Raw genomic sequence first — 16,307 nt, 5'->3', positions numbered from 1 at the left:
CTGATCCCACCCGCAAAGCAGGTCACGATCATTTTTTGTGCGCCGTCAGATTTTATGAACCCTCTAAAAATGAGAGACAGAGACTTAGATAAGATGGGAAGATGGAATGAGCTGATCTTGGTCTGTGCACCTTGGAGCACTTTTGTACATTTCCTAGTCAGGCTGATCTCAGGTGGAGATCTCGAAGAAGTGCTGACATACACTTTGCAAGGAAAATATATTTTCATTTGAAGATTTTGCAGTTAGCTCCTTTTCAGACCTCCAAGCAAGAGACAGCATGCATCTCATAAATGGGTATTCGGTGACGTTGCTGCTGTGTCTTTTGCAGAAACAGGAATGTCAGAAGGATGGACATTAAAGGTAGTTGAGTGGGAATTCCTCTCTCTTTAAGAGTTTGTTCTTATTGTATCTCTGGCCAATGAAATCCATGCTCTTCAAATGCTTTGCTTCCAGGATGAATGAGTATGGAAGTGAGAAAGAGGATATTGGATTTTCTTAAAAGGCACTGAAGTAATTGGAATGATTGACATACTAACCTACAAGCCAACTACACCTCTCAACCCACCAGAAGGGAAAGCACAGTATCTAGGACACCTTGTGAATTCTGATGCTGCTCGGATTAGAGCTTGGCTATATCTTTCTGTTAAGTATATGCAACTCATTGAGTGGCAGAGGGTCCGGTGGAGGACCTGCAAAAGCCATGTTCTAGCTTATCTGAGGGAGGGCAGGTTGTCTTAGCACAACATCACCGACTGACATGTGGGAGATCAGTGAAATGAATGCTGCCAGTCCTAGCATAGCTGGTTTTATATTACCTTTAAACTTTAAAATGTCTTATTCAGGGGACTGCTAATAAGAGAGAACCTTCCACCTCTAGGTCACTGATCTGAATAGGACCCAGACTTGGAAGGACTGAAAGCTATTGCTATTCTGGTAGCTCTTCGGTAACCTGTGTGACGTGAGCCTATGGTCTCAGTCCAGTGCCTGCTGGACAGATGTCCACTTTTCAGAGTCTGTTGTCTTCACTTGCCTCCTTCATTGATGATCTCATCAGAGAAATCAAAGCCTGTGAGAGAACAAGTCTCTCAAGAACATGTGGAAGGCCTGTTAGCAGAGCAGCACTGGGAAACCTTCACTGCTGCTGCCTGGCATGATACAAACACGCTTGGGTATTCAGGCCTTTAATTAAACTACAGGGCATATCTCTAGGGGCAGAGCATCAGTACAAATCCGATAGATAGATAGATAGATAGATAGATAGATAGATATAGATTTAAACCAGTTGTCGCTGATTGATTCATGTCTGCTTTTAATTGTTATGACAATATCCAGATGTCATGGCATTAAGCCACCCATATAAAAATGTGCAAGTAAATGAATATATACGGAAGTGTATTGGTGGGGTGCCCTTCCAGAGGAATATGTGGTATAGCTAATGCAATGTTTCTTGTGTTTGCACAGGCTTGCTATGGAATCCTAAAAGTTCCCCTTGGGAACTGGCTTTGTCGAACCTGTGCCCTTGGAGTTCAGCCAAAATGTCTACTTTGCCCGAAGAGAGGGGGAGCTTTGAAACCCACCCGGAGTGGGACAAAATGGGTCCACGTTAGCTGTGCCTTATGGATCCCAGAAGTAAGACTTTATTCAACATGTTCTCCAGATGTGGGTGGGATGAGGTTGGATGTGGATTGTGATTGGTCTTAGCGTGCCCAGTACAATCAACGACCCTGTACTATTATCACTTGTTTCAAGCTTTCCGTAGTAAGGGGCAGGTAACTTGGACTGGCATTTTCAAAGAAGCCTAATGGAATTAGGCACTCATATTCCTTTGAAACTACCTGAACCTACTTATACATAAACCTTTGGAAACCAGAGCCCTGGTGATTTCCAGCACTGATCTCAGAACTTTCACTCATGTTCTGTGCAACAGTTCCAAGCTGTTCTCATAAAGTCTGGGCAGTATAAGAGCAAAGGTACCAAGGCATGGGATAGTGAACCAACAGCAGGTACCTACCATCCTGCTGTCTGTACCTACCCTTTCTGCTTGTATCCCCTGGGGGATTGTTTATATTGCAGCTGCAGTGTTAATCTCACCACATTACTGAGCAATCCTTTACCAGGAGGACTATATAATAGGGTTTTTTTATTACAGTGAACTGATAGATGACTTAGTGCACGTACAATGCGTGCATACATGGCACTCTGCCTGATTGCAGCACATGTGTTCCTGCAAGGGAGGTGATTTGGAGCAATGATTTAGTGGTATTTCCTAGTCCTTCAGCGTGGCATGCCAATAGAACAGCATGGAGTCATACATGTACTGGCATCCACATTTGGTAGAAAAATAAAGAGTAACATGAAGTAAGAGTACAATGTAGGTGGATATATAAGGAACAATACAGCAATGGGTATGTGGAATTCTTTAAAGTAGAGTTTAGGCTAAATTGCTTTGGGCTCAACTGTAAGCCCGGTTGCCTGGCAGTCCGGGGGCACGAGCGTGCATAAAGAGCTCCCTTATTCATCTGTGTGGCTTACCCCCATGTCAGAGCTTACGTGGGAAGGAGAGCAGCCACTGCCCAGCTCCCATGCCACCTACTGCATAGTGTGTGGGGAGTGGGTGGTCGGGGGTGGGGAATAGATGGCACTTCAGATCCACATGCCCCAAGCACGCCAGCTGAGGCCCAGGAGCCAGTGCAGGGGGAAGTTAGCTGCACCAGCACAAAGGCTGTGCCTCAGTTACTTCCCCCTGGAGAAAGGGAGCAGCAACAGATTGGGACGCTCAGGATCACAGTCGTGTGCCTGCCCCGCTCCTGAGGCAGCTCAGGTACATGCTGCCCCTCACGCAGGCCGGATTGTTAGGGGACAGTCCAGCCCTGTTGCGCTCTGCCAGGGAGAGCAGACACACCCAGCCTCTAGCTGGGTTCGGTCACACTAAGCACACATGCCAGTTCACCATCTATAACAACACACCAGAGAGGATTTAGCTCAGAGGTTGCATTTGGCCTTACCCTCCGTGTTCCTGCCATCTCGTTCATCTTCATAGCTGAGTTTTTGCAAATGATGGGTGATGGTAGAGACGGCTTTTAGAAAATCCTCCTCTCATTGTAGCCACCACAGGGAATCAAGCTTTGCATTATCCCAGGGAAGATGCATGTAGTAAGTGATACAAACACATGTACTCTGTGTCCTGACTAGGTTAGCATCGGATGCCCAGAAAAAATGGAACCCATTACAAAGATCTCGCATATCCCAGCAAGCAGATGGGCTTTGTCCTGCAGTCTCTGCAAGGAGTGCACTGGAACGTGTATTCAGGTATGTAACGCTGCTTAATGAAGCCCAGGCCAGGTTTTGCTCTTGAGAGCCCTGTTCATGCACTGGAGGGAAGGATTTGTCGGTTAGTTTGGGAACAAGTTTTCTTAGTCACTGACAGGTAATAAAAGTAACAGCTGGGAGCACAAGAGCCAATCAGTTGCCACCAATTATTGTTGTTTGTAATGTTTTAATACATGAAATGTTGCAAATCAAAATAAGCCTTGTTTGTTCACCATGATGCCAGTGCCATAGTGACTCTGTAGTTACAAGGACTGACAGTGACGCTGCTCTAAAGTCAGAAGCCAGCTGTATTAATATTTCACATGCCAGTGGGGCTAGGAATGAAACCTTTCTACCATTGGAAAGCCAGAAAATTTAGCTTTCTTTCCAGGGTTACAAGGAACTGCACTTGATTTGAGCCCTACCAGCTCACGAAATAGAATACTTAGAATGTATACATCCCTGTTTTGTACCTATTGTATAACACCTTAGTGGATCACAGCAAATATCCTATTCCCTACCCTTCCCACAGCAATGCTGTATGGAAGGGACTGCATGCTTTCATTTTGTCCTGTGGAAAAACACCCCTGTTACAAAAGGTTCTGCTAGGTGAGGGCACTGACCCCAGGAGATCCTGCTCTGACTGTAGTGGCAAATCCAGGTGCAGGGGGTTCTGACTGCAGCAGAACAGATGTGGGGGACCAGGGTTTGTGGAACCTTGCCAAAAGGACTGCACCACTGCAGTCCTCAGAGTCCAGTCCCCCATGGTTCGGTGGTGGGAGGGTAAACCAGGGGAAGAGCAGAAGGGCTGGTGGATTTGCTGCTGCACAACCTCACTAGCTATTGCTTCCCCCACCAAGCCACGGTGCAACCTCAGAGCTGCAGTAGCAGCCATGGAACAGCTCTCGGGTTCCATGAACTTGGGAAAAACTCCTTCCTCGGTACGTCCGTACATCAAGTCTAACTACGCAGTGCTGAGGTGGGATTTGGCTCTTAAACATCAGACATAGCAATGATACATAAGTGTCAGAGAGTAACTAGCCAGTTGAGGAACAGTGGTATGTCTTAATAATAGAAAGAGCTGCAAGCCTCTGTGATGTTTATGCAACCGCAATGGTTTTAATACTTTAAAGGGAGCTATTTAAAAGCAATCCTTTTAGCTTGAAATGAGATTTCACCATATTTCTTTAAATCTCCAGCATTGACTCACTTCTTTTTTGATGGCTTTGGGTGGATCTGCTTATTCACCCTGCCAGATGGAGATATTGTGTAATAATGGCAACTGCTTTCAAAGAACGGAAGGGCAGCGAAAGGAGTCAAATAGACTTGGCAGCATCAAAAAGAATTCAGATTCTCTGAGACTTCATCCTCTTAGTGCAGGCATCACACGTTAGCTGTGAGAACCTTTGGATTGAACGGATTTGAATTAAAGGTCACCTGAAATGGAACACAGAGTTTTATTGTCTCGTGTGCTGACAACTCACAGGTTACAAGTCTTCATAAGATTGCCACTGGAGTGTTTGTCAGTGCCACCATAGCTCTTGCAGAACAGCTCTGCTGAAAGAAAAAGGAATGTGCAGACGGTGCCTTTATTGAAGGACTTAAGGGATGAATAAGCAGCAGGTTCACCCGTAGCGGTAAATAAGCGTTGTATCCTCTGCTCTCATCAGAGGAACAAAGGCCTGTGTTTGCAAAGCCCTTAGGTTTATGTAATGAATTTTTGATCAGTGCCTGTTTATACAGGTGGAATCTAACCATCTTTGACACCACTACCATTTTGTGAGAGCTTTAAAGAGAAAAAAATCTGTTTGTTATAGTACTTAGGTCCAGGTCTTCTAAGGTATTCAGGTGCCTAGCTCCCATTGATTGAAATGAAGATCTGGACTTTAGCGCTAACTTCTGAGGGTAGGAATGAGATAGTTAAGGTATGTGCAGGTCAGTTACAGATGAAACATTAAAAGAAGCTAATTTCACAGGCTTCCAGTGTTAGCTTTTCTTAGTGGCCAGTTTGACCGGGTTTCACTGACCTGACAGAGTAAGACTCTGGAAGATGAATCATAGAATCATAGAATATCAGGGTTGGAAGGGACCTCAGGAGGTCATCTAGTCCAACCCCCTGCTCAAAGCAGGATCAGTCTTCAACTAAATGAACTGTGCCTGGAGAAAAACTCCTTCATCTCGAACAAGGAAGGAGAGGAGGCCTCAGTTTCATCGCTCTTCTCTCCTGATGCGTGGAAGCAGGATCACATTATAATAAATGGAGACTTCTTGTCCACAAATGTGTACACAGTTACTGCAGTTGCATGTGCAAATGAAGCAAATGTTCATGCAAATTGTAAGCTAGTCACCTAACTCGGCTTGTGCACCCGCCTATGGAATTTGCATGTGCCCCCAGGCTCCGTACGTCTAGAGAATTTGCCACACACAAGCTGGCAGTTGAATCATCAGCATAATGTTATGTAACAAAGGGGATGGTTTGGGAGGAACTTGTTTCCCCCTGGCTGATATTGCTTCATGCACATCACTATCTTCTCCTTGTTTTTACTTTTAAAAAATTGTGGGCCAGATCAAATCAGCATAGCTCCATAAAGCAATGCCAGTTCATACTAGCTGAGGATACAGCCCTGTCTGAGCAGTTTTCCAACTTTCTGTTCAGGGGAAATCATGACTTCATAGTGGTTCTTGTGGCTAGACGTGAGAATGTGCCAAAAAGAGTGCTGTATCCTCTTGGCATTTTCTTGTTTACATTGCTGAACCAAAAAACAAAGTATAAGGAAGCATACTGATTACATATCCCGAAGGTACTGCAATTCCTGAGAATGCTGTGCACGCCAGCTTCCAAGACGGACTCAAGCTCCCATGGCAGGTCAAAACAGGGACTGGTGAAGCATTGGACCCTTATTGGCAGAGATTATCAGTGCCCCTTTGTGAGAGGGCTTGGTGCCAGTTCTCCATAGATTGGCAGCAGTTCAGCCTTCTGAAGACAGCATCTCTTGATAGTACTGTCCTTTAACCTTCCTTCTTTGGGAAAGTGATTTTGAAGATTACAGGAAAGAAGCTGTGGTGTCATCTGCCATGTAGGTAGCTCCTTAACCCTTTTCAGTTTGGTTTTGGTTTGAGTATAGAATAAAACGTCACTGGTTTCATTAGTAAGTAGTAGTCGCCTGACAGTGGACAAAGATCAGGTGCCAAGAGACAGACCTGCTGCATGGGTAAGAGGCCAGTGTCTTTGCAGATTCTGCACCAAGCCAAACCCAGAATGCTAGGGAAAAATGAAGACCATTTGATCACTAAATATTAACATCCATTTATTGGAGAACCACAGCTATTTGTGGAAATGTATTTCCTAAAGTCTGCAGTAGATAAGTCAGTTAGTCCTGTTCTGGTCAAATAGAGAACCATGCAGTGTTGAAAACTTACAAAAACATTTTTTGGGGGAAATGGAAATGAGTCTGATGTGCACTGTCCAAGAGCCTAGCTGTGATGTTCTTCCCTCTGCGTCAATACTGAACCAATGCCCTAGCATCGTGCTAGGGCAGTTGTGATACTGAAGATGCCCTCTTCGAGATGAGACCTAAAGCTGAGGTCCAGACCACTTGTGGTCACTAAAGATCCCATGGAGCTATTTGTAAGAATACAGCCTTGTCAACACTGTTGCCCTGACTGTATTTCAACTTTGGTAATTACATTCTCTTTCCCTAAATGCCCCCCTCAAGTTCTGCTGGATACTACATTTCCATCACGTTCTGCCCTAAATCTGTTGTGTAGCACTGCTGTGAGCTGTTGCATTCCATGGCTAGAGGTGGCTGGAGTTCATTGGTGAATGAAATATTCCCTGTCTCTCTACTCCACAAGAGTGGTCTGAAGACATATTAACAGGTCAGATTCATCTCTGATGCAACTCCACTGGCTTCCCTGGACTTACATCTAGGAATGGACTTGGCCCATTGCCTCCAAAGTACTTGGAGATACTTGGATGAAAGGTGCTATACCAGGGTGGCCGAACTTACTGACCCTTTGTTGAGGTTCCTTCCCCACTCTGAACTCTAGGGTACAGATGTGGGGACCTGCATGAAACCCCCCTAAGCTTATTTTTACCAGCTTAGGTTAAAACTTCCCCAAGGTACAAACTATTTTACCTTTTGCCCTTGGACTTTATTGCTTCCACCACCAAGCGTCTAACAAATATATAACAGGGAAAGAGCCCACTTGGAAACGTCTTTCCCCCCAAAATGCTCCCCAAACTCTACACCCTTTCCTGGGGAAGGCTTGATAAAAATCCTCACCAGTTTGCATAGATGAACACAGACCCAAACCCTTGGATCTTAAGAACAATGAAAAAGCAATCAGGTTCTTCAAAGAAGAATTTTAATTGAAGAAAAAGTAAAAGAATCAACTCTGTAAAATCAGGATGGTAAATACCTTACAGGGTAATCAGATTCAAAACATAGAGAATCCCTCTAGGCAAAACCTTAAGTTACAAAAAGACACAAAACCAGGAATATCCATTCCATTCAGCACATCTTATTTTATCAGCCATTTAAACAAAACAGAATCTAACGCATATCTAGCTAGATTACTTACTAAGTTCTAAGACTCCATTCCTTTTCTGTTCCCGGCAAAAGCATCAAACAGACAGAGAGAACCTTTGTTTCTCCCCCCCCTCCAGCTTTGAAAGTATCTTGTCTCCTCTTTGGTCATTTTGGTCAGGTGCCAGCGAGGTTATCCTAGCTTCTTAACCCTTTACGAGGTGAAAGGGTTTTTCCTCTGGCCAGGAGGGATTTAAAGGTGTTTACCCTTCCCTTTATATTTATGACACCCTCTGAGCCACATAAAATAATCTTCAGAGGTTTGAGAGCCAGACGCACCTGCCAGGGCTTGGGGCTTCTGCCCTGTGGCAAGGTGATGCAGCTAGAGGTTTCAGTTGGCCTTCAGCAAGAGCGGGGCTGAAGCCCCTAGACCCCGCTCCCTGCTGGGCAGAATCCCCTAGCTCCACCATCGCACTGCAAGGCAGAAGCCCCAAGTCCCCCATCCCCTCAGTTTGGTAGGTGGAGAGTGGGGTGGGGGGGCTCCGCGAACTGCACTTTAACTGTGGAAGAGATGAATGTGACTTGCAAGCTGCAGTTTGACCACCCCGTGCTATGCAGTAGCATTATCATCACTATGTACTGTTACTGTCATAAGTATTGTGAGATCCAGTGTGCTACCCTAACTCCACTGCCTCAGCTCATTCTGCTTGCCAGACTGATGCTTCCCCAAGCACAGACTCGTTCCATTGGCATTCTGTGCTCATGAATGATTTGATGGATCAATATGTTTTTATTGTCAATTTGTGCGAGGTCCGTTGGTAGGTGCTGTGGATCAGGTACCTTTAATTGTTGCCCTGTCAGCTGAGCTTGCTAATTATTTTCTATTTGCATTTGGGGCACAGTCTCTGACAACTGCTGCTTGCCATCTGTCAAAGGAGAAATCCAGGACAAGTGTCATTCGATTTGTTTTATTTCTAAGGTAGTGCAGATAATCTTTCCTGTGTAAAGGGCGCTCTGTAGGCTGTTGTTTTGGCAAAAGCCGCAGACACTTGAATAATGATATTAATACTGTTGGTGACGTAAATAGTCAGGAAGGAAGGCAACACTGATGCATCCATTTTTTATTTTTTTAGTTTGAATGGTTCTGGGTGTGCACTTTCGTTATGGTACAGTAGCTATTGATGCACATAACAGCTCAAAGGATCTTCCCAATGGTTTGGTTTAAAGTGCTCCCAGATGTTACTCCAATATAGATACAATTGACTACATCAGTAGCTAGATAGCTCAGTGCAGTAAAATAACCGTTTTGGCAACCGGACAAGAAAACTCAATCAAGGTAACTTACAGCTGGCAAAGCTGTCCAACCTTAAAGTTCCATTAGAGTCAGGAAAGTGACTCCATCGAATGACATTGTGTCACTTTGTTGTATTTATTCTGTCCCAGTGACTTTCACAGCAAGTGTATGCAGCTTAATAACCAAAGGAAGATATGTTGGCTCTACCAAAAAAATCTGGGGTCTGATGATCAAGCTGTTATCTCTGTCCCTCCTAGGATCAGGAGAAATAAAGATTCTGTATTCAGAACTTTGCTGGCACTTCTGTCAGTGTATTAGGCAAACAAGACTCCTGCTCACTCTGCAATAGCAACAGTGGTAGCCATCAAAACATCACCATTTACCAATGGCTACCACACAGTGGTATCTGATGTACTGGTGTTGTTTCTCAGTGTCAGTATAGGGAAATACCATAGTGTCTTAGTTAGCAGTGCTATGTGGTAACTGTGGTCACTTTTTAGTGGAATTTGCTTATTTTGATACACATTAACACAATTAGCAATGAGGTATCCACATATTTAAATCAGTTAAGAGGAGGAGACATGGATTCAAACATGGTTTGGATCATGGTTCAAATGGGCCCAGTAATCTCAATCTAATGCCTAGAGGGCATTTGTCCACATCCCGTGATGTCTCAACTCAGAGCTAGGTAAGTTCTGTGGTCTCTTTCCATCCTGAATATGACCACAGGTACTGTGGCACAACTGGTAGCCCCTCTTCATCGGAGATGTATGCATAGAATTAATAGAAGGAGTGCTAAAGGTCAGGATGGAGGTGATCCAAAGCTGACTGAAGTCTTTGCAGATCTTTCCATTGATTTTAATGGGCTTGGGAGAGATGTGTGAGAGGTTAACTTGGACACCACTTGCCTGCTCTATTCCTGGGTCTAGGTAGTCTCTTGCTTTCATAAGCACCGGCAAATTTATAAACAAAGTCAAGGGGAAATATCTAAAACCAGCAATGTTGAAAGCTCATGTGCTCTGTAACTTAATAACAGGGCAGGAATCCAAGACCGATGGGACAAAGAGGAAAAACAATAACGTTTTTGCAGTTTAAATACAACTGGAATTTTTATTTTTGAAAATTAAAACTTACCCGAAACCTCACCAAAAATGTGGAACATCCTGTATTTTTGTCATCAGCCTTCAGGAAATATCATAGGTTTTAATGTGGTCGTTCGTGCTGGAACTGCTCACTCCACTCCCCCCCCGCCCCAGAATAATGTTATATAAACTGCTAAATGTGGTGTCTACAGTAATAAGCCCCTCAGAATGTCTCGTTATTGCCATTTAACTGGTCATTAGCAGCTGAAATAGACTGATTTCATATGGATTATGGCTTAAATAATTACCTGACACTCCACTCTGAGCCATTAAAAATAGTTAATGAATAGAGGAGGGTTGGGGAGGAGAAAATGCTGAAATGTGTACAGCCCACATGTTAGCTGGGAGATGGGTTTGCTTCAGTGTAAACTCGTAGTTTAGGTTTTGCTGCATGTGGAATCCAGACAGAGTAATTTAACTATGAGGGAATTTAGCAAAATTGTTTAAAATTCTAATTTAAAATAACTTTGGACAGCAAGTTAATCCCTATACCGATTTTAATGTTCATTTTCACGTTGTCTGTTCTAAATAAGCTGGGGTTCCATTTTCTTTTCTTCTTTTTTTCCCAAGCTAATTAGAGGGAATGGAATTTCAGTAGGAGCTGCTTACTTATTAATGAAGGCACTGTGCTCCACGAGAGTTAGAAGCTCCCTAGATTCCTGTTTTACTCATGGACTGTAACCCCCTCTGTAGACTTCAGATAAAATTAGCAAGGCCATTTTTAGAGTTAAAGAAAAGGAAACTCAGGTAATTTAGAGAGAGAAATTACAATAAGAAATAAATTAATTCTCTATTGGGAGAGACTCATTTACCCAGCTACAGTCATTTGTCCATAATATTGGACCATAGTATTGACAAGAACAGTATTGCCTATATTATTGGACGAACAATCAGAACCTTATTTTTATAATAACCAAAAGAGAGGCCTGGTTTATGTGGGGGGCATCAGAAGGGTCGCAGGGATGAGACTGAAAGGAACCCAGTGGAGATAGCAGTTTAATGAAGATTCTTGTACTTGAAATTATGATGACTAGCCATACACACATGAGATTTGGGAAATATACTCATTTCTCAGTATGGGTGTCTACTCTTTGTACAATGTCAAGTTCTTATTGCTTTTCTCTGTCAAGCAGCTGGGTGCCCTGGAGTAACGTGCAAAGTCACTTATTGCATTACATACGGTAGGGTGATCCCTTTTATAGGCAGGCCAGGCTCACACATCTCGTCGTCCTGTTGTAATGGCCAAGTGCCGCTGTAGTCAGTGATGTCTTGTGTACAGTGATTTAACAGGAGTGAGCACGTTTCCTCAGTGTACCATGATGGGCGGTGAGTGAAATAACCTGGGTTCCCTGCTTTGTCTTTTCTCCAGTGTTCCATGCCCGCCTGCATCACTGCATTCCACGTCACTTGTGCTTTTGACCACAATCTGGACATGCGGACTATTTTAGCGGAGAACGATGAAGTGAAGTTCAAATCCTTCTGCCTTGAGCACAGCAGTGGGGCTACCAAACCTCCAGATGAGGCACGAGCAGAGGCAGACCAAGCCCAGTTGGACTTGGAAAAGGTCACACTGCGGAAACAGAAGCTCCAGCAGTTGGAAGAGGACTTCTATGAACTTGTAAAGCCCTCCGAGGTAGCAGAAAACCTCGACCTAACTGAATCTCTGGTGGATTTCGTTTATCAGTACTGGAAGCTGAAGAGGAAAGCGAATTGCAACAAGCCACTGCTGACACCAAAAACAGATGAAGTGGACAACTTGGCTCAGCAAGAGCAGGATGTGTTGTACCGACGCTTAAAGCTCTTCACACATCTCAGGCAAGACCTAGAGAGGGTGAGTAAACTTCTGGTTTAAGGGCCTACTCTGTTGTTCTACCAGGGCTTCTTTAATATGGGGCAGCGTCTGTTGGAAGAAACTGTCTTCATGTCTTTTAACCTAGTTAGATTTCCTTGACAGTCACTTCCCTTCCACAGTTTGTGTCCACAAAAAAGACCTCAGTCAGTTACACTTCTGCTCTGAGCCGCCTGTTTGTTATCACTGGCTAGAATTCTGCATAATATAGCTATATTACCAGAGCAGAACCCTCCAGTCATCCCACTTCTTATGTTCCCTATGTTTAAGTGTAGGTGTTCCTTTTAAAATATGAACAAAAGTTTGTGGACTTCCCGGGACAGTCCATTTCCTAGTGGACATATACATTCATCACAAAACCACCAGCACAATTGGGACAGTTCTTGGCAGTCTCAGCAGAGAGGTCAAAGACTGAATGTGCATGGAGTCCGGACTCTCCTCGCTTCTCCAGATGGGGTCCCCCAGAACAGAGGAGAGGCACGCTGGCAGTGCAGCCAAAAACCAACACTGCAGCTACCCGTTTTGGGGATGAAAGTCCCAATCCTGCTCTCTTTGATCTCCAGGGGCACAGGATTGGACCCAAAATAGAGGTTTCCAGTGTTGGCAATTCAGCACCTTCCACCAGCATGACATTCACATTAAAAACAGAAAGATAATTTACGTAGTGTCTAAAAACAAAACAATAAGGGCAGATAAAATGGTAGACGTGAACTACAAGGCTGGTGGAACTAAGTCTTTCATGGCTTGGTCCAGCTGTCTCCGTACGGGGAAATGGGCCACCTCCTCTGGGAGATCTCTGAATGGACAGAGCTTTATGTCACATGCCACCTGGGGTGTATCACATTAAACTCCACTGAGGCAGGTTCACTGCCCGTCAGACCATCCCAGGTCCCCTTCACAGGCTGGTGGGCCCATTGTTTGACCTGCATGTTCTGTGTCTGACGTGAGTTTGTGGAGGAGAGGGAAAACCCTGAGGACTTTTGCCTGGTGGCTTTTTAAGGAAGAATCAATGTCAGCTAAGTTACAATAACAAACAGTTGTGACTGGTCTCTCGCAGTTAACATCGCCTGCTCTCCCCGGTGTGTCCGCTGCTTGCTCGGCTTGTGTATGCAGGCAGCAAAGGGATATTTATAAGAGACCTGCTTTCTGAAGAAACACCAGGCTGCTAGCACACTTAGCTTCTTGTAAATTCACTTTAATGGCTGCATACAGGCACACAGCTGACAGAAATAGTAGTGTCAGCAGAGACAGTATGAGCAGGGGGGCAAGGTGCTGGGACAGAGCAAGCAAAAACAGGAAGAGGAAGAAGCAGTACAACATGTGTAGTGAAATGACACAAAATTGGCAGGGGGGAGAGAGAAGGATGTCAAAGCACTGAATGGCTATTGCAAACCACTGTAACAGGAAGGAATAGTGCACAGGAGTAGGGTCATAGAGTTATGGGAAAGGCCTATTAGAACATGGGGTCCATGCCTTGAAAGTACAGAATATAGGCCTTCATGGAGGACGTCTTAGATGCTATGCAGCTTACACAGCTGTGCCAAATTTAAGGTATGGGTTATGGGAGACTCATATGGTACTGAAGGGAAGCTGGACAGAGCTAGAGGGAAACTAGGACTTTGTTTCTTCTGCTACGAACCTTCCCTCCGCCCTATATTCCACACTTCTCCTTGCTGGTGTGTGGAAGGACTGCCCACCTACAACGTGCCAGCCCCTCTTTTCCTTCAGTCGGTGCAACCATCAGTGCTATCCACTCTGCCTGAATCACTCAGCAGAAGAAACAGCTGAGTTCATCTGGGGATTAAATAGAGAGCACAGAACATTTGCGGGCCAGCCCTCAGCCGCAGTTTGGCCTGGTCTTTCAGGAGTGAGAGAGGGAAAGGAGCAGGTTGGCAGAGTGGCACGGTTTGTCCTGAGCACTTAAGGGGGCAGGTGGGATAGGAGGGAAGCAGGAAAAAGCATATTTTAGCTTGTGCTTTGATATTGCCATCTCTCTCAGGCTAAATAGGGATGGAGCTGGTCAGTCCTTGGATGGAAGACCTCCAAGGAAATTCCAGGGTGCAGCAGAAGGTGGTGCTGGTTATTTGGTAGGTGATGCTTCTTGGAGTGGGCCATGGTTGGGAGTGATGTCTTCCTTGTACATCCCTTTATCTACCTCAGAAGGCTGTTGTGAGTCTTAGTTAGTGTTTGTTTAGTACTTTGAGCTCCTCAGAAGAAAGACCCAATAGAAGAGAAGATTATTAATTATTATTATTTTTAGGACAGGGAATGCGTTAGCCTTGAGCTAACCCTGCTCCCGTCGCGTCCATTATGGCTTGGTGCATCAGGTGTAGCTCCATTACTAAGAATGGGATTTTAAATCAGGAACATTCAAAACATCTCAGAAATACTCTCCAGATGCTATTGCTTTCCAGGAACATTGGGCCCACAGATAAATCTTTGCCTAACTGATGTGAAAGCCCAATCATCCAGAAACGTATTACAGTTTAATGCAGCCTAAACTGAGCTACTTGCATGTGGAATTTAGACGCCAGCTTTGATCACTCTGGTCTTTCTCTCTGCCTTTATGTGACTCACTTACAGATCGTTCTCCAGTTGGAAGCTCTAGAGGATGCTGAGCTGTCGTTTGAATCATGTGTCTTTTCTACGGAAATATCAATTCTTCTGTCTCCTTACGAATATTGCCAAAATACATCTTCACCTACACTCTCTGTTCCTCCCTCATTGTTCATGCCTGAACTGCCACGATGTTTAGATCAGTGATACACACTTTGTGCTGGGCTCCCTGTACACACCATCAGCGGGATGTGGCTGGTACAAAACCCTGCTGCTGAGGCTCAGACTGACATGAAGCAGGGCATCTTTAGGTGCCAGTCAGAGTCCTGAATACCATAGCAGGGCAGTAGCACTAATGTAGTTGAGTTTGAGAGGAGATTTCTGTTTAACAGCTAGTTTGTCTGCATGCTCTAAACTCCACATACATGTGCAGACGGTCTTGAAAACTGTTGTGCCTCTTCAGGATCTGGGGTAGGTTTAGTGGTGCAAATTTGGAGTAATTTGGCCCTGGGGTTTCTGAGATACTGAGGTCCTAAAGAAAGGACCTGAGAATAACATTTTCTACTTCTTGTAATGTTTTTTGCACACACCTGGGGCTCAAATTATTGCACTGATCTGCCCCAAACTGGTATCACCTGGTTGGGTTCAGTCTTAGCTGGTGCCCAACACCCACTGCTGCTTCAGAGAAGTAAGATTTAAAAAGCTATTAGGCATCCAAGATAGCTATGCCAAGTGGCTCAAGCGTTGGGCAATGTGCTACAGACTGTGTATGTGCCATGAGACTGGTGCCGTGGTGAGCAAAGGTGTGCACAGGCATGCTTGATCTCAGATGACATCAGGTAGAGATGTTCTTACCGGTGAGGTTGTTAGACCATGGCCTTTTTGTACTGGAAATCCATACAGAAGAATAGAGAGATGGACAAGACTAGGGAGAGTGGGCTAGAGAACCTTGGGATGTAGACTACATGACCTAATAAATATTTGTCATCACTTAACAGCTGTGATTCTAGCACTTTTAAGTTTCCTTTTCAGGAAATTTCCTCTGCTGGAATGCCCACTTCTCTGTTCCCGGAATTCTAACAGGATTTTTTTTTAATCTACTCCAAGTATTGGTCTGTTTAAATCAGCTTCAACAAAAAGCTCTACACTTCCAAGGGGGTCAGGTCGGCATCAGAGTTTGGCCAGGGAGGCAGGAGGGGTGTTGTTTAGTAGTGTAAATAGCAATCTCTAAGCAGAGGCAAATAATGTTTTCTTTCAAAACTACAAAATCATAGAGGAAAGATACTGCCAAACATTTTGATACACAGGTTGCTGAAGGCAGTTGTTTCCCTCATAAAGAAATTTCAGTTTGATGTTTGCTTCAATCCAGAACAAAAAGAAGGGCACATATTAAAATATACAATGTATAAATCACTTCTTTATATTATAAAAAAAAAAAGAGCAGCTTTCCCTCCTACAGAGTAAGTGTTTCCCAGTTGTCCTGAGGTAACACCAAGGCCCCTAGATGTTTAGATAATCCTGTATGAGTTTGTAGCTTACAAAGCAAGGGCCTGGCAGTAAAGCCCATCTCATCTCAATACCAGAAAGATGCAGTCATATTGGAGGGAGTTCAAATAAGAGCCACAGAA

At 44.4% G+C, this 16,307-nt stretch overlaps 1 protein-coding gene across 3 annotated transcripts in view; it reads left to right on the top strand.

Annotated features, from left to right (window-relative positions):
* The window catches only part of JADE2 (jade family PHD finger 2), a 154,585-nt gene that overhangs the window by 114,464 nt on the left and 23,814 nt on the right, over positions 1-16,307 (top strand). For all 3 annotated transcript variants that reach the window (XM_077825062.1, XM_077825061.1, XM_077825063.1), the window contains exons 7-9: positions 1,462-1,629; positions 3,193-3,309; positions 11,644-12,105. In XM_077825062.1, coding sequence (XP_077681188.1) covers positions 1,462-1,629; positions 3,193-3,309; positions 11,644-12,105 — 747 coding nt within the window. The remainder of the gene's footprint in view (positions 1-1,461; positions 1,630-3,192; positions 3,310-11,643; positions 12,106-16,307) is intronic.

This window comes from Eretmochelys imbricata, chromosome 8, assembly GCF_965152235.1.
Source record: "Eretmochelys imbricata isolate rEreImb1 chromosome 8, rEreImb1.hap1, whole genome shotgun sequence".
NCBI classification, from domain to species: Eukaryota; Metazoa; Chordata; order Testudines; family Cheloniidae; genus Eretmochelys; species Eretmochelys imbricata.
This window is presented reverse-complemented; position numbering and strand designations above follow the sequence as displayed.